Source organism: Bactrocera oleae, chromosome 5 (assembly GCF_042242935.1).
Source record: "Bactrocera oleae isolate idBacOlea1 chromosome 5, idBacOlea1, whole genome shotgun sequence".
NCBI classification, from domain to species: Eukaryota; Metazoa; Arthropoda; class Insecta; order Diptera; family Tephritidae; genus Bactrocera; species Bactrocera oleae.
The window spans coordinates 25,331,954-25,358,369 of record NC_091539.1 but is presented as its reverse complement, the minus strand read 5'-3'; the positions used below and the strand labels follow the sequence as shown (position 1 = coordinate 25,358,369).

The window sequence follows — 26,416 nt, the reverse complement described above, 5'->3', positions numbered from 1 at the left end:
CTATCAAAAATGCACCTGTGAGGGGTGAGCGAAGTTAAGGTTTTTTCTTGTTGTTTTTTTTTAGCTATTTGACAAAATTGTTATCTTGTTGAACAAGTGTCATTACTTAAAACAATAATATATTTTATATTCTGCAAAGGCCTGGCTTACAGTTTTTCAATTTAAAATCCGATAATATTTTATGTTTTCTGGCTGCAACATTTCCATTATATTTTTATATAAAAATGTTTACCTTCTTTCACACCCTTTAAACTGTTATTGAATTTTCAATTAATTGTGTACAATTTTAGGTAATCATTCCTTCAATATGGTGGCCAGGATATCCATTAGTCGTAGGAAGGAGCGGTACTTCACACAAACTGCCGCACAGAGTGATGCAAGCTTCCTACAGCGTATTTGAACCTTCGTCACGCAACTATGAACAATGCGAGCCTAAAGTCCAAATCCAACCGTTGACAACATTTGCTCATATTCCTCTTGTTGCTGCTTCGGTGCAATTTAAAGAAATTCGTATTGATGAACAACTGATGTTTCTTTTACCGCAAAATGCTTTGTATCCAATGTCAAAAATTTATGTTCCAGTAGTTTTTCATCAAAGGCAAGATTTTGCAGTATCCGCATTCACTATAAAAGCGCGCGTAAAAGCGGGTATAAAAATTTTGGGTGCTACAATATCTACCGACTTGTGGAGCATATCAATTGAAAAGGAAAATCCCAAGCACACCACTGCTCGAGTCACTGCATACAGAAAAGAATCTGAAGTATCTGCAGAAATCATCAATGACATGAAAAATACAAGTATCGAAACAAGGTGATAAAATTTATATTTTAAATTATGTGCATTTGCTTAAACTCAATGTGGTTGCTTTAAAATCTTACCACTGGTGTGGGAAAGTAAAAACTTGCATTGAATGAAAATAATTTCATTCTGATTTTATTATGGTTTTTCATATTCGTATATACAGTTTTTATTAAATCTAACTTATCTACTTACCTAAATGTATTTATATATATGTATGTACGTTTGTGTGTACGAGCTGTGTTCAAAAGAAAAGGTGAATTTTGATTGTCCCCTTCAAAGTAATCCCCCTCGGGTATATTACACTTGAGCCAACACTTTTTCCAATCCTCAAACCACTTCTGAAATGCGCTTTTCGGTATGGCCATCATCTTTTTCTTCGATTCTGACTTGATCTCAATCAAATGTGGCCAAACGCAGGGAGCCAAATTGAGCCGTTTGAGCAAACCCGGATCGTTGTTGACGTCGTTCAACAACTCCTGAGGGATACTAATGAGACATTGCTTTACGCCACACGTTTCATGCCCAAAACATTTAAGAAAAATTAACGATTTTCAAGAACAATTTTTTACACTGTTTCGATGTTTTCTTCGTTTGTTGACGTGGTCGCACCTCCAGGATGCGCATCGTCATCAACATCTCCTCGGCCTTCTGTAAAGCGCGTGTACCACATATAAAAACTTTTTTGAGACAAAGTGGACTCTCCGAATGCCACAGTCAACTTTTCAATAGAACACTTTGTACTATTTTTAACGCACAATTTTTTTTCAAAAGTCAGAATGTGGGGAGCACATAAAAACCTGACTAACCGTTTCTGTTGTCAAAAACAAACTACTAATCGAAATGGGTTCCTAATGCAAAAACATGATAAACATATGTGTCTGATTATCAAAAACCAAAATATCGATAATCGAATGTACACAGTCCGCGAAAAATCAAAATTCACGGTTTTCTTTAAATACACCTCGTGTATTGTATATTGTCATGCAATATAGTGTTGTTTTCAAGTGTATAACTCAATGCATGTGTACCTATGTGTATTTGTATGTTATCTATGTTATGTGATATGAGTTTCTTTTCAAGTGTACAAATTTATGTCTTAATATGTTTTTGAGTAAACCTACTTAATTTACAATTCCTATAATAAACATGCTCCATATACATATGTTTGTTTATAATTCTATGTGCATTTTTGTTTCATTATTATCGCATGCGTATTGCATGTAAATGGCATATGTGTGTTTATGTATGTACCCTACAAGAACAGTGACAGTCATCCGACCGGTAATATGACAGTCATAACTGAAAAAAATTTTGCAGCGCGCAGAACAAAGTTTCTATCACTTCATTCACTATATATATATACTGCTCACTCTCACGTCTTTTTCTGAGTCATTGCTGACCATAAATCCATCATAGCTGAAAATTGTCTGTTATGACTGTAAATCTATCACAAGTGAAAAACTATTTTGCGCAGTAGATAATATAATTTGCATTTCTTTAATAAATTCAAAACTTTAAATCAAATTTGTTATAATAATATACATAAATACAAAAAAAAAGTGTAACAAAAATATAATTAAATAATAAATTATGAAAAGGAATTTTCACATAATTCCATGCTTGCTCCTCTCAAAAGCTCTGCTGTACGTATTTCTCCAGCTCATGAATATTTCGGAAATTAAAAATGCCTAAAAAAAATTAAAATTAACTAAAAATATAATTTCATTGTAAACTTAATAATAACTTACGTATATTATATTTGAAACTCCTTCGGTATTTATTCATTTTTATTACAACAAAAATTGTTATTGCACAGAAGCACACAACACCTTTGGTTTATCACACGAAATAACAGCTACATACGTATTTCACAACTTCTCGAAACTCCTATGCAAATGTATGTGTCTCCTTTCGACGTATACAGAATTTGCTTTTGGAAAAATCGTAAATATTGACAGTCATTTTACTGTTCATTTGGAAGTCAGTACTGACATAATAAATGTGAGTGTATTGGTGAACCCATCAGCAGTTTCTTGTACGGTGCTGATGGGTTCACCAATACACTCACTTTTATTATGTCAGTACTGACGGACAGTTACTTATCAACTGACCGTCACTGTTATTGTTAAACAGAAACATCTTCGAATCATATTGCTCAACAACAATTTTTAGTGTTCTTCTTGCCACAAACGAAAAGTGTTGCACGCTTCGTTTGGGCTTGGTGTTAAAAATATACATTTTTATGAAAGAGAGGAGTTTTCAAATATGATATACATACATGCGTAAGTTAAATAAGTTTCAAATAAAACTATATATTTAGTTAATTTCAAGTGAATCAAATGAAAATTTCTTTTCATATTTTATTTTTTAATTATATTTTTTTTCCAATCCTTTTTATATTTATGTATTATTATAAATAATTTTGCCTAAAAGTTTAAAATTTATAAAAGAAATAAAATTATATTATCTACTGCGCAAAAGAACTTTTCATTAGTGATAGATTTTCAGTCATTCAATTGCAGCTATGATACCGTTTCAGTCATAACTAACAATTTTCAGATATGATGCACTTATGGTCAGCAATGACTCAGAAAAAGACATGAGAGTGAGCAGTATAGATATATAGTGAATCAATTCCGAATACCCCTGTGTTAAAGAGAGATGCAAACTCACACACGTATGCTTGTTTACATCAGTTTTTGCACAAGGCTCTTAAGAAAATGTTAGAAACTTTTTTCAGCGCGCTGACAAAATTTTTTTAGCTGTGACTGTCATATGTCTAGTCAGATGACTGTCACTGTCTATCTTTTGCTTATAATCTTGATTTTTCTTCTCTTTACTTTTGCTCCCGGTGTTGCTGCGGCCGTTGATTTGCGTCTACCTCGTCTACCAAAAACACTACGTTGAGAACGTTTCCTTTTAGTTGTAGTACCAGAATCATCCGAGTCATTTTTTTGCTGTTATACCACCATCGCCGAAGACTTAACATCGTCATTTGTCCTTCATCAGTAGGATCAAAGTCCAGTTTTGCATTTACAACATAAGCTGCCGGACATCGTACTTTATATTTACTGTGTTAAAGTTTATTTCTCAATTCAAGCTCAGTATCTTCACTCTCTGTTTTCAACTCCAAAGCAAGTGGCATAAAATCCTTTGGATTTATCAGCTACTGATTGTTTATTGATAACTTTGGAAGGGCTGATTAGATCTTCATTGCTGGTACAGACGAGACATTGGTTTTCATTAACATAATTCTACATTTTTGCAGCTGGCGTGCCGTATTTGTTGGCGGCTCGCCATCGTCCACATAATCTTCTTTTCAGTGCTATTTGGATTTTGATTAGCTAAACCATCATCGTGCTTTTTCGGCGATTGTGTTGGTTTGTGCAAAATCGGTTTTTGAATTTCCTCTTTCTCCTCATATGCTTCATCTTCGTCATTCAAAAGGTGTTCGATTACTTCAGCTTCGTCCTCATCTTCAAGCGCTTCAACTTAAACACCAGTTTCTCAAATTTCTCCAAATTGTGGGCCTTCATTCGTGTTCTCTTTTTCTTCTTTTGCTTCTGTGGTTCAGTTTTAAAGATAGATAGAATATTGGAACTTTTGCTACTTTTTGTTGATTCCCAATCAAGGTAGTAATAAGGGTGCGTTAGAGCTATGTAATAATTGCCGCAGTACAGCTACTGTGTTGCATATTTGCTGATACTCTGCTGATGTGCAGACAAAAATTTAGTGTTGCCGATTATTTGCAAAAAATGCTTTCAAAAATTACTAGTAGAACGTGATGCTGGTGCAAGTGTTGCCAAAAATTCACGCAGAACGTGATATTTTGACAACACTGCTGTGGTGATTGCCATCTCGAATGCACCCTAAATTTCGGGCTCTTCTATAATAAATTCTTCTGATATCACATTATGTTGAAAAGAGAGGTAAGCAATTTCAAGCTCTCCTTGTAATATCTTTTTATGATTTTGATGTTCCCGGAAATACTACGCCGTTATTTCAAAGTACAATTTTTCAACTTCAAGAGAAAATTCTGTTAGGTGTTTTGTGTGAAAATTGTGCATTTGAAGGAATACAATTTTGAAATATTGAATGTGATCACTAGTAACGGTTTTTAGGCCACACCCAAAACTAATCGAGATATGTAGATATAGAGTTATGTATATCAAATTGGTATTGGAGATGGGCAAATTCGGATTATTGTCACACCCACACAATGTTAATCGAAAATTGTTAAAGAAGGAAGGGGCGTCTGGGGTTTAAAAATGTTAGAAAAGTGAGCGTGGCCCCGCTCTCTAAAGGTTTAATGTACATACGTATCTTATAAACTGCAAAAGCTATAAAAATGTTGCGAAACAATTCGACATTCATTATTTGACGAAATCGTAAATGGATTACAATAAAGTTTGGTATTTTATAAAGTTATATTTCAGGTCTCAAACTCACATAGTTTTATTACTTTATTTTACTTCGCGTCAGCTAAAATTATATTAAAATCATGTTCAAATGAGATATATGCGATATAAACTCAAATGACGAAGCTAAATTTAATATAATGAGTTCATGTGAAAGCGTCAGCCAGAGGATCGCAATTCATTATATTAGGGATATGAAGTTTGTACTAAAGTCAAATTTTATTTATATTCCCATACAATTTTAAAGAAAATTTGTTCAGTTAATTTTATTAAAGTATCACACATTTTGTCAGGTGGAAAGTCGGAAATTATTAAATACGCTATTATGAGGTCAGAGAAAGGAATGGGCTGATTAAATTAATTTTGACATTGCTGAGTTTACTTGAGAGTTAATTTTGCTAAGATATCTCACATATTGACTGATATATGGTATATAATGTAAACCGGAAGTTCAGAAAATATATCGATAAGGTATATGGAAGCTAAGGGAAGTATTGACCCGATCCATTCATTTTTTACTTATCAGAATTATCCGAAAGAGACTTTCTCCGAACTGCAACAATGTATCTCACATATTTACCGTTATTTCCGGTAAAAAGTTACCACCAGGCACTGGAGTCCCCATATTCGGTAACTGGGGGCTTGAACAATTATAGTCCGATTTTGACAATTTTTAGACATGAGATGGTATGCCTAAAAGGCACTATTTGTACAAAGTTTTGTTCCGATATATCTTGTGGTGCTTGATTTGTATACTGGAAAGTATAAGGAAAAAAAATTAAATTTAAATTGTGCTGTAATGAAAGTAGGCGTGGTCGCACTGTGACATAGGATTGTCATGATAATGTTATGTACCGAAATTGGTTGAAATTAGTCAAGTAGTTCCGGAGATTTGTAATTTCACCTAAATGTGGGCGGTGCCACGTCCATCGTCCAAATTTGACATCGGCTCCTATAAAGCCCCCTTGTACCATCTCGGATATAAAATTGAATTAATGATTTATCGCAATTTTAGTAGTTTTTAACAAAACCCTTATATGAAGAGTGGGCGGGGTTATCATCCGATTTTATCCATTTTCACATTGTCGAAGAAAGAGTAAAAACTATGTAATATGTGCAAATTTGGGTCATATAGCCCGATGCCCCTCCCTAATGCAATAAACCTGTACTAAATTACAGGTTTATATCCAAATTTAGTGCTTAGTTATACCATTTTATTGGTTTGTTATTTATGGCATTTTGTGGGCGTGGTTGTGGTACGATTACGGCCATCTACAATACCAAACTTCTAATAGTATAAAGGTGTGTACCAAGTTTCATCAAGATATCTAAATTTTTACTCAAGTTACAGCTTGCACTCATTTCAACTCGTCTCATCATCCTAATTATTAATGTACAAGTATATATAACTCTATATCTAACTCGTTTATTTTTTGTTTTGATGATACAAACAATTTATTAAACCAACCAACAAACAAAACTATTATACTCTGTAGCGATGTTGCAAGAGCATAAAAATTAGTTTAAAACATGGTCTAGCTTACACAACCCTAATATTATGATTACCTTTTATATTAAAATTAAGTCTGAATATTTCTTTTAGCATAGTTCCCACAGCAGTGAGATTTTAATCTTGCAAACTGAGTCTGTGATCTATAGTATAAGTTTATAAGTTACCAAATATGATCGTAATCGATTAAATTTTCAGTCTAATAACGAATGTTGAATTTATTTGCATATTGTAAAGTTTTGCTGTAAGCTGTAATACCGAGAAAGAGTTAAAATACCACAACAATCTTATTAAAAATTTTATAAGAGGTGAGTTGTTATCATGAATACAGAATCGCATAATTTCAACTCAAATGAGATTGAGTTGTAGATCGTCCTGTAGAGCTAATAGTTTAATGGAAAATATGATCTGATCCCTAGTACTCATATAAAATGGCAATAAATCGCATGCATCTTTCCTTGCAAATTATGGAGTAAGCTCAGAATATTAATTTCTGAAAAAAAGTTCAAGGTGTCATAATAGCCCGCCAAGTGCCTCTCTATTATCTTATTCAACGCTCTGCAATTACTCAGGCGAAACCTGCCCCAAGCTTATAGAATCCTAGAAGTAAAAATAGCTTCAACCAAGTTCAAAGCTACCTTAGTATTCCTTTCACATAATATTTAAACGCACCAATAAAAATTGCCTCTACCCCCTCTACAATATCAAAATCTTCCAAAAGGTGTTATTATCTTTTCGCGAGTTTCTAACATGCCCATAGCAACAATCAATAGAGCCTCAAAGGACTTGATCACCAATTCATCTACTCACCTTACAATTCAACGGCCAAACTCCTCTTAGTCAAGTTAATTATAATATAAATGTAATCTTATAATTATTTTACGTGAACTGTAATATAATATATACGAAATAACTTTTTAGGATTAGCGATGCAAATCAATACTATAACCCATCTGGTAGTAGTATCATTGGGCAAACATCTCATAGAAATATTCTCAACGTAACGAACGCCGTACTTTAAAATTGGTGCATGAGTGCATAGACAACCCAGCATACAAAAGAATTGGCAATAATGGATCGAACTCTTTTATAGTGATTGTTTTGCATTCTTTTTCTTCAAAGGACTTGACGCTGTTACATCCCTGGCTTTTAGATTGGTTCCGTATTATAATAGACGCCACATCTTCAGTGTCTCTCGCTCTAGTTCCTTTTTTACATATTAGGTCACGTTATTAGTACGAATATGAATATTCAATGGTTTGTTTCTTTTCGTACAATTTTAGATGTAAAATAAGTTTCAGAAGGTAGGTGCAGGAGCATTTTTTAATGTATCTTTGTCGTCTTCATCTAGCTCCTCATTGATTTCTTATGCTGTTCAATTTTGGTATCCAAATCATCAACGTCAAGATTTGGCTGATATGTTACTTTCAAAAAATTTAAATTTTTTATTGTTTTAATTTATTAAATGTTTTTAAGCCTAAATAAAGTCTGAAATATTGCTCTTATCGCTTCAAAGCCCGATTTAATCGATTCAGCACACATTTTGTTAGGATTACATGTACGGTTCACTAGGTTATTCAACCAACACAACATGTAGTTGTGAGTTAAGCCTATATATAATTTTTTAAATGGTTATTAGGCTTTATATTTTTTGAAATCTCTACTGTCTGATGGTATATACATTGCTATAGTAAGTTTTCTCAAAGAATGCAAAAAAAGGACCCCAATCAACAATTAAAGCCTGTTTTGTTTTAGAGCTGCTACTTCGAAATAATAGGCAGATGAAATAAAAAAGCAGTTTTGAATCGTTTTTCAGCTTTTTAATGCTTTTTTTTTGCATTTTATGAAACATTTTACCATATATTTTGTATATATTTTTCTACCATCAGAAAATAGAGATTTCAACAAACAACTTTAAAAAAAAAATCTGTTATTTTGACGTCAGCAATTTTTATTGAATATTAGGGTTTTTTTTTCTTTTTCCTTTAATTTTTGGTATTTGATCCTTCGTTTCCAATGGGTTTTATTCTACATTGATTTTGTTTTTTTGTTTTTTTTTAAATAATTTAACCTGGTCCAAATGTTTAATTTATACACCACAAAATTTTCAGTTGAAACTTAATATGTACATATATATTAATTGACAACATTATATAGGGTTTTCCAATAAGAGTGATATGATTTTTCTTAAAAAAACACACACCATTTGTTAAGAAAATTCAAGTGTTTTTTTTATGTGAAGTACAATCGATACAATTAAGTTACGAATATAACATCATTCAAATTGGCTCCACGACTTATTTCTGATTTATTGCTAAATATCAATTACTTCAAATAACCCTGCAAGAAGTCTAGTGGTGTTAAATCACAACTTCTTGAAGCCATTCAATGTCAAAACTTCTTGAAATTATCGAATCTCCAAACTTTTGCCGCAATAATTTGGTAGTTGCAAGTGTTGTGTGGCGGGTAGCTCCGTCTTGTTGAAACCAGATGTTGTCAAGATCAACTGCTTCCGATTGCGGCCATAAAAAGCTCGTTACCATCGATCTATACCGCTCTCCATTAACAGTAAATTTAAGTGAATTCAATGGTGGTTCATGAATAATGTGTGGAATTTCTTCGCACCAGAATCGACAGAAATGACAATAAAAAAAAAATTAAAGATCATGACATATTAAAAATGACCGAAACGACATTTAGAAATCATATCATGCCTATTGGGAACCCCGATATTCACATAGTTCTCATGTAGTTTGCGTTAACGCATATTGCAAATAATCAACTGCGCTTCGTTCCTTTATAAAGCAGAAATTTCTGTAAATGCAAACTGTATTAATATTAAAGAATAGAAAGAGCTGCATTTATATTCCATGTGGTGGCTTGTTTGGTAAGATTAAATTTAGTATTTTGTTTTTATTTCATTTTATAATGTATTATATATATGGTATATGTTGAATATAAATTTAAAAAATCGATTAGTATTTTAGGAGTACGTATTGTGTCGTCAAAGGTATTTCCTATTAGATACATACTTACCACACTTTTGTAATATTTGCAGTTCCGTTGAAGTATTCTCTTGGCTACTGGAACTTGGTGACGCAGTATTAGATGTATTGGATGGTGGAAAAATAGTCTGGTATGTTTCATATGTATATAAACTCGACAAATCGAAAAACCAAATTTCGACTAGCACAGCTGATGAATCCAAAAAAAGGTTAACAACCAAATTAGAAATCAACAAGGATGATATACAAGCCGTATTACCAATGGCTAAGGTAATTAAATTTGTCTGTATTTACGAAATTACTGATATTTTTATGCTTTTGCAACATGTGTAACAGTTTTGTTTATTTAACAGGGGTTTGTAGTCGAGTTAGAAATAGGGTTATACCATGTATATGATAAGGATTATGAAACGAGCTGAAATCCAATTGACTATTTGTATATCCGTCCGTGCAAGCGATAACTTGAGTAAAAATAAAGATATCTTGACTAACATCTTCCTTGGCACCATAAGAAGTTTGGTATTGTAGATGGCCGTAATCGGACCACATTCCACCCCCACAAAACGCCATAAGTAGAAAACTTATCAAAGCTATATCTAAGCTCTAAATTAAGATATAAAGTTGTAATTTGGTATGGAAAATTGCAGTAGCAAAGGCCACCTGTGTGCTAAAAATTAAAAAAAAGGGCCTGGCCCTGCCCTCTTTTATGTTTAATGTTCATATCTTCTAAACCACTAAAGCTACAATAACTAAACTCGCTTAGGACAATTCCTATAAGAAATCCTACCGACAGTGTGCAAATGGATGAAATCAGATTATAACCCCGCCGTCTCCCCATATAACGGCTTTGTTAAAAACTGGTCAAAGCGCGATAAATCAATAACTAAATGCGTCGAGACATAAAATTTTTTACCCAGGATGTTACATGAGGGCTTTATGGTATAGGAGCACCGATGGGCGGGGCACCGCCCGCATTTAGGTGAAATCACATATCTCCGGACCTACTCGACCGATTTCGGTAGATAACATTATCCTGACAATCCCATATTACATTGTGAAAATAGGCACAATCGGACTACGCCTACTTCCCATATAGCAAAATTTTAAATTCCACATGATTCTTTAACTTTCCAATACACAAATCAAGCACCAATGAATATATCCGGATAAAAATCGGGCCATAACTCTTCAAACCCCCATACACGGAATATGTGAACTCCAGTGCATACGGCCGACATTTTGCCGAAAATATGAGTCAAACTGTGAGATATATAATTGAAATTCGAGGAAAAGGATTATACCCCTGTGTCAAAAATAGGCTGAATCAGGTCAATACTTCCCTTAGCCCCAATTATAAAGATTTTCGAACTTCCATGTGACTATACCACATATATCGGTCAATGTGGAAGTTATTTTAATGAAATTAAGAGAGCGTATTTTTCTAATAGCAGTGTATCTTTGTGTCTAAATAAAATCGGACGAAAACTTGCATTAGCCCTCATATAACGGATATTCAGGATTTTGAAACATTCGGCTAACTTTAATCCACATGTTTATAAAATTTCTTGAATATAGGTTCTCAAGTATACCTGAACAATGTTTAAAATTGATTTCTTGTTCGCTACATTTTTCAATATAAAGTTTTGCCAACACCTGAAGGTATTTAGCCGGTTTTGATCCATGCAAGTTGCACAACTATGTTCTGTTGCGCCCGAACTTATTCCTTGCTTACTTGTTCTATTAAAGGAAGACTTCTCTGTAAAGGTATAATTTGTTGGATTTATTGCTTACTAACGCTTGACGAATCGAAGAAATTTTTTTTCGGATACAACAACAACTATAAAGTATGGTTACAATAGGAAGCATATCAAATTTAGACAAACTTATTTTCTCATTTCGATTGTATTTAGAACCATAGAAAGTGAACAACATTTTATATTACTTTATAGTCAATTGTATATTATTTAATAATCGCAAATCCCTTTTTAAACTAAGCAGTTCTGTAAACACTTTTGAATACACTCTTACTCAATTTTTATACGATTCATGCATCGCGTACAATAGTAGTATATGTAGTTAGAAGGTTTTTCAAACTTTGATACGACGGGATCAAGATACTTATAATTGAACTAAACTCATAATGTTGATTTATCTATTTCTCCAGTTGGCAGTTTGACTGTGCAACGGATGATTAACTATTGGCTTAATGACTTTATTTATTCTATTGGGAATTCACCAGAATTACAATTAGGATGAATCAAATTCTAGGTAGCAGTAATTAAATTATTGATCATATTTCGTTTCTTGTCTTCTAAGTTGTGATTTCAATTATAAAATTTTCATTACAATATTGAAATTGCTCTGAGTGATCTTTGTTTCTTATTTGAAAACAAAAACATGTAATTTTAAATTACATCATATCAAACTTAGAACTGGGAATTAATCAATACCGCGGTACTAACTGGCCGTCAAGTAGCGCAAGCAATGAAAGTTTTCATCGTTTCACAAGCTGGCAAAGTAGCTGATGTTACGCTACAAAGTTCCTGTTATGCTGAAGACGAAAGTGTAATTAAGGTAAGTACTCAAATAATAGCCTATGCCACTATACTTTCTTTTAAAGTTTTCTATAAAGTACTTCAGTTACAAAAAAATTTAATAGGTAATTTACAAATAATACAAATGTACTATACACACATTGCCGCGTTCCTTGTTTTCGTTGACTATCATTCGCCCTGCCACTAGTTTTGTCTTTAGTCCAGTCATTTAAGCTTAAATTAGGTAAGAATCTCTGAATTCAGATACCCAGCTGTAAGTCTGTAAATACTTGTATATTGACACCCTAAAAGTTGTCTCAAAACCTACATATGGTAGGGTGTACGCAACTATTAAATTCCAAGGTCAAAGGTCACAAAAATCGGTTTTTTGCCCTTTTTTTGTAAATATCTCATTTCCTATGGGTTTTTTGCTATTGGTATTTATTATCAATATTGTAGAATACAAAATTCTCTACAAATTTTTTTCATACGGTGAACCGTTTTCGAGATAGAGGCCTTAGAGCGCGCGGTCACAGCATCACTTCAGGTGCCTCAACCTCAGGTGCCTCCGATCAAAAACGCGCCATATATAGTTGATGAACTATCGATAAATCAATGATTATAAATATTTGTCAATTTTTATTAACTTTTATATTATATTATATTTTATCATTTTTTCCTAACCTATCCACTTTTTATTCAGTATTAATTTATTTAACAACACTTACCTGCCCATGAAATTGCAGAATTGTTAATGAAAATATAGGAATTATATTTGAATTTAAACCTTATTAATATTAATAACTTCTTACATGGTAAAAAAAAATAAAAAAAATTTATTAAAAAATATCATTCAATACATTTATTTTTATTAAAAGTAAAAAATGGAATAAAGAGTACAAAAACTACAATTTATAATTTTAATCATCTTCTTCCTCTTCATCGTCGTCTTCCGGCTGCTGGTAAATTTCAAACTGGTCTTCATTATCGTCTTCAACGACATTTGTTTCAAGTTCTTCCATGATTTCGGGGTCAAAAGTTCCATCTTCGTTAATGTCGCTCTGATATGGTAGAGCATTGAGACAAGCTTGCCCATTACATTGGCCACAAGCTAAAGAGCATTGCAAGCCCGCTTTCCTGCATCCGCATCGCGAACCACAACCACTCTTGCAGTTGCAGAAAATTGTATTTAGCAAATGTTCTGGAGCAGGTGGTAAAATTGTCATGATATGCTCCAGAAAATCATTTCGCATTGCCCAACCCCATACCTGGGGTTCCAAATCATGCCCTAACCAAGTTTGAACTTAATAATATACACGTTCGAAATGTTGATGAGCAGCTGCACTTGTTGGTGGAATATTTGAAAGCTGCACAGGTTTATTAAGTTTTGTAGACTTGACGTAATGCATATAACGAAGATGATCGAGACTTTTCACAGATTTCGGAGCATTATAGACTGCCAATAAGGTTTGAGTTCCACTCTCTAATAATCTCTGGGCCGAACAATTTTCTTCCTCAAATGCTGCAGCTAGTTCATCCAAATTGGTCAGTTTCTCAAAAACTTTTAAAAATGTTTTCTTCCCTTTTTAAAAAGCGCAGAAGTTGTGTCACATCCACTTAATGCGTGCAGAAATAAAATATGTGTTTTGGAATGAGGATAATTATCAAAACTTTTAGTCGAGTATATCTCCGTTTTTACATTGCCTTTCCCAACTTTTTTGAAGAAAATTTCTTGTTCGTAAGACAGTGTACGCCCAATTAAAATGATGAGTAAATCAATATCTTGTCCTATTATTTACAAATTTACAGATTTTAAAGAAGATGCACTTAATTATTTTCTAATTAAAATGTCATTAGTGTTCATGGGAATATAATTATAGTAAGATTTAAGTTTTTCCCTTCATTATTTTTTTATTTTAGGAAACGGTGATCAGTATTATTGAATAGATAAAGATTTAAGGCATGAAGAAAATGATAAAATATAATATAACTAGCAAACCTGGCGAACCCCGTTTCGCCACCAGATGGCTTTGTTTTATGTAATATTTCGTTTGGTGATTAAAAGATGAAGAACATTTTTTTTTTGTTTTATATTTGGAAAGGAAAAATTTTATTTCATTTGAAATGAAAAATGAAGTGTTATTTAGTTGAACTTCTCTAAGTAAATGAAAGTGGATCCAAAGTAAATACTGAATCGAAGCGTTATACGTGTCCGCAAACCATCCGTTTCATTGAAGTGCTCTTTGGAAAACCACATTTTTTGTTTTTTGGTCTGACGTTAACACAAACAAAGCGGATGGTTTCCCAACTCGTGAACACGCAACGTATAACTGCCCATGTGAAAAACAATGATTTTCTAAATTTATCCCGCAAACACTAAGCGATTGGCCATGCGACTTGTTAATTGTCATTGCGAACGCAAGGCGAACTGGAAATTGCAATCGTTTGAAGTCAAACGGAAGATCAGTCGAAATATATACATTTTCACCTGCGTACTTTCCGTTAATAATGGTTGCTTCAATCAAATTCGGCATAAGTCTTTTTACCGAAAATCGAGTACCGTTGCAAAGTCGCGGCGGATTCAAATTACGCAATATCATAATAACTGTACCAACTTTGAGTTGCAAGTTATGTGGTGGAAATCCTGGTAACTCCAGAGAGTTCAAAATCTCCGTTGGATAATTTACTACATCATCGGGATTTGTTATGGAATCAACGGAATTGTATGTCACCAAATCGCCTGCAATTTTTGATTGAATTGTGAAACTCAGTGCCTGTGCATCATTATTCTTTCCGGCAAGAATTGCTCGTTGACTTAACCAAGCATAATTCTGATAATTCGCACTAATGGTTTGGAAAACATTTTCAAAAATAGCTAATTGAGAGTCTACAAATCGGCAAAAGTCGTTGGTAAGAGTAATTAATCCAGATGTCGCATCAACTCTGACTTTTCCATTTCCAACAGCTAACAATTGTTTGGAAAATTGTGCAGCAATTCGATCATTTTGAAGTTGAACTCTCATATTAGTGGTCCATAAAGGTGATGCCTTCAGGCAAGCATTCAATTCATCTGCAGCCGTTCCACGGGGAATTACTGGCAACGTCTGCCTGTCAACAATAATTGCAGCAACATCATTAACGGTGGGTGCATTGAATCTTCGCACATGTTTACCTGTTGGGGTACAATCAGCATTTTGACAAATTTGTGCGTATCCGATGGCATTCGTTCCAATGCTGTTTTGAACATATTAACCACAGCATTATTAGCGTGAAAAAATGCTTGCAACTGTTCAATAATTCGTCTCTTTAACTGTTGTGTTCCCTGTATATTGCACCGCTCATTCAGCTGATCGACCATCGACGAAATGAAATATATTTGCAGAAATTTATGCGGTTCATCTGGTGTTGGCACCATTGAACCATGCAAATGATATATTTGTCCTTGTATCTGTAATTGCAAACAATCATTTGTTGAAGAATACGGTGTAACTTATGATCGTGTGATGGTGTTTTTTTTTTGTCATGCGAAAGCAGTTATTGTATTCAAGGATGTGTTGAAGAAAATGGCTGGAATCGGGATCACTTCCATCGAACAATGGTTTCAGTGGCTGTGGTGGTGTAAGTAATGGATCCAGTTTGACTTTTCCACTTGCGCAGCACAATCCAGCCGTTTCTCTTTTGAACTTTAACGCATTGCAATATCGGCATATAGTCGTCATTGGTCCAATATCTAAGTTTGCATCATCACTGTAGTTCGCAGTGGGATCAGATTGGAATGCCAAGCGATTGTATGATGCCAATGATCTTCGTGTGCTCACGCGTTGTCTCAATCACACGTGTTGCTGGCTTGCATGCTTGTGCGGCGGCCGATGTTGGCACGTCGTCCTCTAGGCATTTTGGACTATGGATAGAGTGGTGAATTTAACCTCAAATGCACGCTCCACATAATTTATACAGTTCAACTTACCACCTTAAAGACAAATGCCTGTTGTTGAAATTGAATAAAAATTTGCACAATACACGTGATTGATTTGATGGTTTCCAATTGAAATGTTAGTTCCAATTGTAATGAACGAATAACTTATTTTTCACAATTTCACAGTGAACACAATACCGGTTTGTCACATGAAATTAATTGAGCAGAGAACAATGAGTAGCTGTCAAACAATGTATCACGCACCGGCGCCATCTACTTAAAATATTGGTTTGTAGTACATGCTATGTATCAGAGATGGCGCTGTATGTGAAAAAAGATTTTCCCGCCTTTCTGTTAAAATATTTCCTGAATTTTCTTTGCTATAAACCTCACGGAGCCCGAGACCTTTCCAACGAATACAAAACCGTGGAAATCGGTTCGTGCGTTCTGGAGTTATAGCGTCAGGAAGGAAAACCCGACTTATTTTTATATAATAGATAGTTAATAAAAATTGACAAATATTTATAATCATTGATTTATCGATAGTTCATCAACTATATATGGCGCGTTTTTGATCGGAGGAACCGGTTGACCTGAAGTGATGCTGTGACCGCGCGCTCTAAGGCCTCTATCTCGAAAACGGTTCACCGTATGAAAAAAATTTGTAGAGAATTTTGTATTCTACAATATTGATAATAAATACCAATAGCAAAAAACCCATAGGAAATGAGATATTTACAAAAAAAGCGCAAAAAAACCGATTTTTGTGACCTTTGACCTTGAAATTTAATAGTTGCGTACACCCTACCATATGTAGGTTTTGAGACAACTTTTAGGGTGTCAATATACAAGTATTTACAGACTTACAGCTGGGTATCTGAATTCCGAGGTGAACTTACTATAATGACTGGACTACTTGACACACGTCCGTCACAGTATACTCACCACTATAGGTTTATGATTTATTATTTAATATGCTTCTTCAGTTATATGAAGTTTTCAACATTTCGAATTTAAGGAATAAATGAAAATCTTTAGCTTATGGCTACAGCTGTGGAAATTTTTTTTTTATTTCTTGTCAAAGGCAATGCTACAATCTCCGAAAAAATTGTTGAGATCGGACCACTATAGCATATAGCTACCATACAAACAGACCGATCAAAATCAAGATAAAGATATTTTTATACCCTTTTTACAGATTTGTAAAATATTGTCTTTATCATCAAAAAATATATAGTAGAATTCTATTTTATAAATAGCATTTCGTTACGATACAGTGGCCGATATATTGGTCTTAAGGTACGAAAATACTCTAGGAGATTATTTGGACCAACTGTTACTATGACATACGTACATTACATACAGCTTTTTATACAGAATTATTTTCAAATATCTTCAAATAACACGCTCCTTTGTCACATTTTAATTGTGAGCCTTAGTTGGTTACTACGGTAAGAGGAAGGCTACCTTAGATGTAAGTATACGCTCTTCTCTGAAATTTAACTGAATTAAGTTTCGTTAGGAGTACTAGATAGTACAAAAACTAAATAGATATTGATTAAAGTCTGTGTGGTTTGTATATTAACCTTTCTTAAATAACCATTAATAAATGTAATGATAGCGAGATATTCCAGCTGAAGTAACGAGGATATCAAAATATTGTACTTGCATTTTCCTTATAGAATTAAGACTTAAAACATTATTAAGTAATATTTAACATATTTTTGGATGAAATAACTCCAGATCCAAAGATTTCGAACTACAAACAATCTCATAGCTTTGTGATTTCTTGGAAAAACCTCATGGACCGAATTTCCATCTGTCGGATGGTTAGTCGTGATCAAATCGTAGTGAGTTTTGCCATGTGTTTGGTGGAATTAGCAGGAACTCTTCTAATATGATCTGCACCCATAAAGCCTCTCAATTCCGAGGCTGCCTGCTGATTACTACGTGTCCTGCGAATGATTTCCTTGTTGAAAAATTCGTTTCAAGAGACGAGGGCCTTCAAAATGGCAACAAGTTATGAATAAAACGAAGCATATTTGACCTAAATTGGTCGATTATATCTATGCTAAATAAAATCTTCAACATAATGTAAAATTAATAGGATTTTTTCTAGATCTTATATAGGTGACTAGACTAAGAAGCGGACCGACTTACCTAATGCTAAGTGTAATACACGGCTGCTAACTACCGTTGTTCTCGCCACAGTCGTCAGTTCGTCATAGCTAATCGTGCTACTACCAATTTATCACTTGCTTAATACTTATTTAACTTCTATACATCAATTGTTTTCAGGTGTCATCTTCGTGTAGTTCGGTTTATGTAGACGGTTCTGAAATTAGAGGTTCCTCTAATGCCTCAGTTGTTGTAAAGTATGGATCCTATGCTGGGTTAGCAAAGTTTACTGTGTGGATGCCAGAATTTCCATTAGAGGTTTACGTGTCGGACTTTAGGTTATCACAAATAAAAGGATGGAAAGTTGTTGACGACACCAATATTTTGTAATGCAATTTTATTACACATTATTTTTTAACACATTAATCAATTTCACTTTTTTTAGCTTAAACAAACAAAATCCGCATCGTAAAAAAAGATCCACGGGATGGAACCAATATAAAAATGATGCAAGTGTAGACAAAATTATATGCAAAGCGCGATATCAACAAAGTCCAATAGAAGTCTTTGCACGATTTTTGGCAATTGACCAAGTAAGTGTTAAAATATTTAATGTCTTACGATTTACGCAAATATTGTAAAATTTTGCTTTCCAGAACTCTGGACGAATAAGTTACTTTATTTCGCGTCGAACTGGCTTGAGAGTTACTGATTTGGTTCAACCCCTTCTAAGGGTATCCGATCCCAAAATAGCCACATTAAAAGGACGGATATTGCAAGGAAAATCGATGGGACGTACAGATATTCAGGTATTATAACTGGTTATAGTAGTCATTAATAATAATACAAAAAAAACCATTTAGGTTTTATCCCCCATAACAGGACGGGTGATAGGAACTAAAGAAATTCGTGTAGGAAGTGACAAAGTCAGTTTAAAAAAGTTAATTGTGCGAGTAATTTCAGGACTGCAATTAACTATTTCGCCGGACAGCACGATTGACAACGGTTATACAGCAGAAACTTCAGTGACAAATAAGCTAACTGCGCAATATCAAGAAGGATTACTGGATATTGATCTAGAGTTTTCAGATGGATCTAAAACTCCCTTAAGGTTTGAATTTATAATTTACTAGCTATAGCGCGGTTCGTCGCATTGAATCCCTTAATTAATTATCAAACATTATTAAAAAAAAAAAACAAATAACTGAATTCTTAGTAAGTACACAAATATATATATACCGCGCTAATCATCTTCGTCATGGTGGTGGTATTCAGAAAACTCCAATTTTGTCTGATTTGTAGAAATAAAACGAAGACGTTTTCGATGTATTTTTTGCTTTGCTAAGGTACAAAATTTCATAACGATAGATTAAGTGGTTTTGCCGTGAAAGCGTAACAAACCAAGTTACATTCACATTTTTTTCTAATTTATAATTTTTGTATGGACTAGCTTTAACCGCTACTTCGCTCGCATTGAATCTCTTTAATAAATATCATAGAATTTATAATATTGGTATTAATTTTTTTATGCAGATTTTTATAATGAAAAAATTTAAATATATAATATAATAATTAATTTTCCATGTTTTGTTAAAAGAAAACGATGGCTTAAAGTACAGTAAATAACATTAATAGTTTAAAGTTTTTGTTAAATGGGAAAGAAGGAGTAGAGGGATTTTAGATGAGTGGGATTTATGAGGCATGCAAAGACCTGCTACGATATCCAAAACGAAGTTGGGGAAGAATTACTCTAGATTCGTGAGGCAACTCGATCCTTTCGTCTGCAATGGGTGGTGGTTTGACTCCAAGTACGCCATTAATTGAGAGAAAGTCGGTGAAGAAAATCAACACGTATTGTATGCATGTTCTTTTGAAGTTTCTAGGTGGCGGTTCCGCTTCAAGCAGATGACTGCAAGGGTGGTTTCCTTGTAAGTTGCCGTTTCTTTATTTTGATCGAAATAATTATGGGTAGATGGTCAGATACGTCAGTTAGCATAGGTCGCCAGGTTATGCTATTTATTAGACCACCACTAGCGATGCTATTTTTAGGCCGTTCCCACGACAGTCGGGTCTACGTAACCGGAACGGACCCGGATTTATTCCGGCCAAGGACTGTCAACTCGGCAGAATTCTGTCGCTACAACAACAACAACATGCTATTTTCAGGCGAGGGGTTCATTCATAGTGCAGAATGTCGAATCGTCAATCTGTTCCGCCAGTCCCATCCCCTACGATCGTTTGGCAGTCAGGGATACCAAATATCGTAGTGCGCATTAAATTCGCCTAGTACCAATCGTAGCGCACCTATGCACTTGTGATATCCTATTGGGCAACATGTAACTGGGGGGATGTTTATATGAAGTATTTCGAGCTCGACATCACCTGAATGTATAGATGTGCCCTGAAATTCTACGGTTGTAACTCTGCTGTCGATTATACGATTTTGCATATTGTTGTGCAGAATGAAGGCTAGGCCTCCACCATTATCTCGCTCGGGATCTTTACGTAGGAAGTTGAACCGGCTATTTTTGACATAGGGAACAGGCTGTGCGAGGGGCAAAGAAAATGAAACAGGGAGTCATGTTGCCTAGTTGAGCTCCGTGGAGGTCCGTTGTTGCTCTCTTGTATGTGTCAGAGAGGGTTCTAGTTCGCTAGTCTTTCTTAGAATAAAAAAACCGAAACTAATTTTATTATTATTATTTTTGTTTTTATTTGTATAAATTGTAAACAAAACTTATAAAATCCTTCATTTAGAATTTGAATTTCTAACCAAACGTATTTATGGTTGTTGACTAGACACAAGGACGTCTAATATTTTTTATGCTCTCAATATTAATATTTTTTGAGCTATGGGGCAAGATCCAGCTTTTGTTCTAGTCGAAAGTTCAGGCATCCAGGAGTGAATCGGAAAAAACCAACGGAACCCCTTCCCGTTCTGCAGTTAGTGAAACCGAAGTACCTGGCCTAGCCAGCTTTACAGTTTCATACAATACCGCTGTGGCCAGGTAGTACTCGACAGTATACTCCACCAGCCCTCCTCCATGAGAGTCATATTTGGTGTGGTTCGTAGTGTATCACATATACAAATGCGCGCGTAAATTTCTTGGCGAATGTGATCGTTTTCAGCACCTTTCACCAAATAAAAATTCCATAGAACATTATAAGGTTTAACTATGGTTTCATCGAGCCAAAGCACTATCCTTGGTGAGAGACTTCACCTTTTAACAATAGCTTATTTGCAGTAATGCAGGGCAACCGATGCCTTCCTTGCTCCTTTTCTTGATATTTTGTTGAAACAAGAGTTTCCCGTCTAGGATGAGCCCTAGGTACTTAACGCTAGTAGCTAGTAGTAGAACAGATACCTATTCAGCCTGTTTGTCACCATAATGCTCCACAATTTTGACTGCCAAGCGTCGGTCCGACTTCAGTTCTCTGGCCGGTGTGTTACGCTTTCTATCAGCATTCTTTGTGTCACTACGGATATGATTCTAACAGAGGTTCTCCTACAGTAAAACCCACCGTATACAGTTGCCCTACCGTTGTTAATAGTCAGTAGATTTCTACCGACTTGCCCCGTCTTTCCTTTCCCGAGTGGGACTAGCCCTGATGCTCCCGAGATAGAGGCTGCACCGTCACTTTTAGTAGCCTTGACACGGTGTCAAATGTATTGTATAAGATAGCTGAAAGAAGACGAGATAAAATCATCTTACCACTTTCTTCGAGGCGCTTTGTCGATATTTAATATCCAACTACAAGGGTTCATACTTAGCTTTACAAAAGACTGTCTTAATCCGTATAAAATTCCCTTTTTGAGGATTAGCCATAGAACCTAAACTAACCTGCCTCTTCGTGTAGTTCGCGTGGATACCAATAGATTGTATATATGTAATGGGGTATATTGTTGTTGTTCGTTATTTATTATTATTATTGCTTTTATTGTTATTATTGTGATTATTTAAATAATTGTACAATAATTTTAAAAAAATTTTAGCTTATATCTAAAGTTTTGCAGAATGTATAAAGTCGTGTTTTAAAAACACGAATATCAACACAATTGTTTATTTCTTTCAGTAATTCATTGAAATATTTAAACTTTTGTAAAATAGATTTTGCTTACCTATTTCCGTTCTGAATAATGGGAACTTCAAAATATTTTTCTTTCTATTAATATTATGTCTTTTATTTATGTATACTATATTAGTTGTTAAATATTCTGGTGCATTACCACATATTACGTTAAATATCATTTTCATTATATAATAACAAAAATTTTTTTTATACTTAACAAGTCTAAGTTTATTAGCATTTCACTTATCGGTGCATCTATCTTTTCTTTTAAAATTAATATCATGTATCTATTTTGTAGTATCTAAAGTCTGTATATTTGATGCTATAAACAAAATTGATGGATAATAAATAAAAAGCGGTTTAATTAGTGTTGTGTAGACGATTTTCTTAAACTCTCTATTACAATAAAATACAATTTGTTTTGCTATCTTTTGTACAGTTTACACACTTGGTGATCTGTCTTGGTTGTGTTTTATTTATATTAATAATGTTAAGATTTATATAATGAACCCAACTATCATGTCTCTGTTGTAGATCACTTAATGCAATTTTCTAGGTACATATTTTTTACAAGTTATTCTACTTTTTAAATCCGCTTAACTTTGATAACAGTACTTTTTCAAATAAATTATTATCAGTCTGTATAAAGACGACAGCGTTGTCTTTTCCTACTTTAATCTCATGATGATATTCCAATATTTCTATGATCTGTTTTGATCGACTTTTTTAAATTGTTATCACTTTCGCCTGCGTTATATGTGTCTCATATCAAAACAAATCCCAAATCTAGTGAATACGGTAGGTGGAACTACTTCATGACATATTTTTTTAAATTTATCGCGCGTATCACAAGCTGATTTGGCCAGTGCGTTGGCTGGATGAATTATCAACAAATTTTCACTTATTTGAGCGATGTTTTGGGAGTAGTTATACCAATTAAATGAGGTATCCGCATACTCTCTTGTAGCAATTCAACTCGATAACTTTTTTATTTGTAACGTTTTTGAGAAGAGAGCAGCAATGGCGAATCGAAGCCAGCTTTTACTTCCTTTCAATAGCATCCTATCATCTGCAAAATGCAGTAAGTGACCGTCTGTACAAATGTTTCACCAAAGTTTTACTGTGCATATTAATATTTACTGCAATCTCAAAAGTCACAAACGGAAAAATCCAGACATATATATATCTCAATGAAACATGAATAAAATTAAATACTTGAAATAACTAAACCACGTCCTAAATGGGTTATTTTATTATTGTCGAACTTTTCTAATTGAATAATTTGTGATCTCCAAAATTTTTTTTTGTTTTTCATATTTTTTGAAAAAATAACACTGCATTTTTTTTGGCAAAGTACAATATTTCTGAACCGTCTACCTCCTGATGTACTACTATGATTAAAGTAATATTTTCTCAAAAAAGTCATAAAAACTTTGATAAGGTGATAAGTTAATAAATTAATATATATTTCTATCTTTTTTACAGAGATATTTCTGTAGAAGACTACTTTTTGCTGGTGGAGAGTTTGGATACCGAAGTCGTTGCATTTGCACCAATGTTGGCGTCACATCATCCAAGAGTTATAGCGGTAGGCGAAGGAAGTGGTGACCTTTTACGCGTAACATTACTTTTGTCGGAGGATTGTCGTATGCGACGAAGTGTTACATCCTCAAAACACATCAAATCGAACTTTTCTCCCCTAATAAGCTCACTAGCAGCCGTAGAAGTAGATTTCAATAACTTTGATAATAATAACAAACTTGAATCAATTCAAAACGATGGAATCGTTGGCAAAGATAGAAAAAATTTCCGTATAAACGGCGATTTAGCTGATATCATCGGTAAATATTATTTATTTCTAAATAATTATTTCAAAGTAATGAAAAAAATTACAGTAGGCATTCCATTGAAAAATTCGATCTATGATGAGGACAATCTTATGGTACAAACAAGGCAACATCATGGAAGTACACAACCCTTAAAAAACTATCGAAAATATTTCTATCGTAATGACATGTCATCTATGGAAATCGGGGTATATGTACTGCTCACTGCTTTTTGTTTTGCGATAGTGGTATTCGTCATTTCTTGTGTTGTATATGCATCAAAATTTAGACCAAGAGCTCTTGACACAGGGAATGACCCTTTAGAACTGAGTAAGGCTCCCAATATCTTGTCGAAGGATTTACGTTTTCCTAAAGAATCAACCACTAATGTGCATGACTGGGTTTGGTTGGGACGCTCAACAATGGATAGGTCATCAGCGGCTAATGATACAAACGCCAATAATCGAGGTGAATCAGTTATTACTGCTCTAGTACAGCAGCAATTTATTTGTTTTTATTAAACCTAATTTGCATAATTAGTATTATTATTGATTCGGCTAAGCTTCATTCATCTGGAAGTATAAATAGATTCCACGTGTTTTAGTGTTAAAAAAGGTATATTTTTAAGAACCTTAATATGTATATGAGGAATGAGATTTTATTAATAGTAACTGCGTTTGATTTACGATACTGAAAAAATAAAAGTGTGTTCATAACTTAAAGCCTCTTCTTACGCTGTTTTAAATGATTTCCTGAATGCATTCCACTATTGGCTTGGAAATATCAGTGTTTTTTAAACTGGCTAAATATTTCATAAACGTCCAAATGACGTGATTTTACCCATTTATATACCTGATATAAATATCGGGCAATCCCCCGAAAAAATCCATATATATACTATTGCCCAACCCTAATATGTTTTTTTTTATTCATGTGGTATTTCTTTGTTAATTGTTTCAAAGAATTAAAAAATTAAAACTAGATCTTATACTATATTAATATATTTTTCTTTTTATAACAATATATAAAATAGTTTATAGTTCTCAAAGCATCAGTTATTACTACTTAGTAAATAAAATGTGCATAAGTTTTTATGTAATGATGCAGTGGATTGATTGATTGATAATTCATTCCAAATTAAGACTTCCTAGTGGATTTCTTAAACGCATATACGAATAAACTCCAATTGACTTTTAAATTTAAGATTGTCAAACTAGTTTCTTTTTATACCCATCTAATTTTTGTCTCTCATGATTCACATTTAGACCTATTTCTACCTATTTATCGGTACCATATTGAGGTACCTTTCAAGTAATCAGTACAAATTTTAAAATAATCATCGAACATCGTTAATACTTATATATAACTATTGCTTAGTGTTGTAGTTCTTATCTATAAAACGTAGAAGAGTGCTAAAGCTTTATATCTCTATTAAATACGACCATTAGGTTTCTAAATAAACATATTTTTTGTCTTAATCGAAGACAGAGGTGCTAACTTCAATTTTAAAACTTAAAACAAAATACCGACAACAGTTCTCAAGCGCACAGAAAAAAACTACACTACAAACAATTATTACTAAATAATTAAAACTTATTTTAATTTAAAAAAAATTGTACCTTTTCAGATGCACACATAAAGATTACAAATAACCCGATTAACTTTATCGATAGTTCGGTCACATCTTTCGACGGTCATCTAAAAAACTGCAATCATAGTCAAGATGCAATTCCAAGGTACACTTTAAGATAAATCTGTCTAGTTTTTGGATTAATTGCAAATATTTTACTTAATATTCAGGGCAGAATTAAATAGTTCTAATTGCTGCATAAAAACAATCGAATATAAGCCTCCTGTACCTCCACATCGTAATATGAGAGTACGGCCTTTCGCAAGTTTCGTAAGTATAATTGTTGAATTAATGACTCTCTTATTTCTTATTACAACAGGTTGAACTGAGAAAAGCAGATGTTGAGTTCACAATAAAATATAATATTATCATAGGAGTTTCGCTTGTCGATTACTAAAAATATCTTGATTATATTATGTAGGTATATATTCCCGACAATCATCTTGTTACTTTTGTAATAATTATCCATTAGAGTTTTTAGATTTTAACTAATGTGTAATTCAATTGCTTCCTAAATTAATGTTTTGAGTATAACCCCAGATAGTTGTGGCTGTAAAGTAATCTTACACTTTTTTATGGTGAGCGAAAT

General features: G+C 33.7%; 1 protein-coding gene and 2 long non-coding RNA genes across 4 annotated transcripts in view; 1 reads left to right on the top strand and 2 right to left on the bottom strand.

The window, feature by feature from the left end:
* Positions 1 to 26,416, top strand: part of dtn (transmembrane protein 132C dtn) — a 102,093-nt gene that overhangs the window by 72,223 nt on the left and 3,454 nt on the right. The window contains exons 4-14 of one of the 2 annotated variants that reach the window (XM_036370863.2): positions 291 to 811; positions 9,789 to 10,005; positions 12,166 to 12,309; positions 18,484 to 18,689; positions 18,749 to 18,896; positions 18,960 to 19,112; positions 19,167 to 19,414; positions 23,857 to 24,212; positions 24,267 to 24,665; positions 25,825 to 25,933; positions 25,998 to 26,097. In XM_036370863.2, the coding sequence (XP_036226756.2) occupies positions 291 to 811; positions 9,789 to 10,005; positions 12,166 to 12,309; positions 18,484 to 18,689; positions 18,749 to 18,896; positions 18,960 to 19,112; positions 19,167 to 19,414; positions 23,857 to 24,212; positions 24,267 to 24,665; positions 25,825 to 25,933; positions 25,998 to 26,097 (2,601 nt within the window). The remainder of the gene's footprint in view (positions 1 to 290; positions 812 to 9,788; positions 10,006 to 12,165; positions 12,310 to 18,483; positions 18,690 to 18,748; positions 18,897 to 18,959; positions 19,113 to 19,166; positions 19,415 to 23,856; positions 24,213 to 24,266; positions 24,666 to 25,824; positions 25,934 to 25,997; positions 26,098 to 26,416) is intronic. The other variant, XM_036370866.2, reaches the window with a different exon arrangement.
* LOC138857424 (uncharacterized) lies at positions 2,277 to 2,901 on the bottom strand. Its single transcript, XR_011396498.1, has 3 exons — positions 2,871 to 2,901; positions 2,551 to 2,732; positions 2,277 to 2,490 (listed from the first exon to the last, which is right to left on the bottom strand). It is a non-coding gene; the product is annotated as an uncharacterized lncRNA (long non-coding RNA).
* On the bottom strand, positions 15,294 to 16,674 carry LOC138857425 (uncharacterized). Its single transcript, XR_011396499.1, has 2 exons — positions 16,237 to 16,674; positions 15,294 to 16,170 (listed from the first exon to the last, which is right to left on the bottom strand). It is a non-coding gene; the product is annotated as an uncharacterized lncRNA (long non-coding RNA).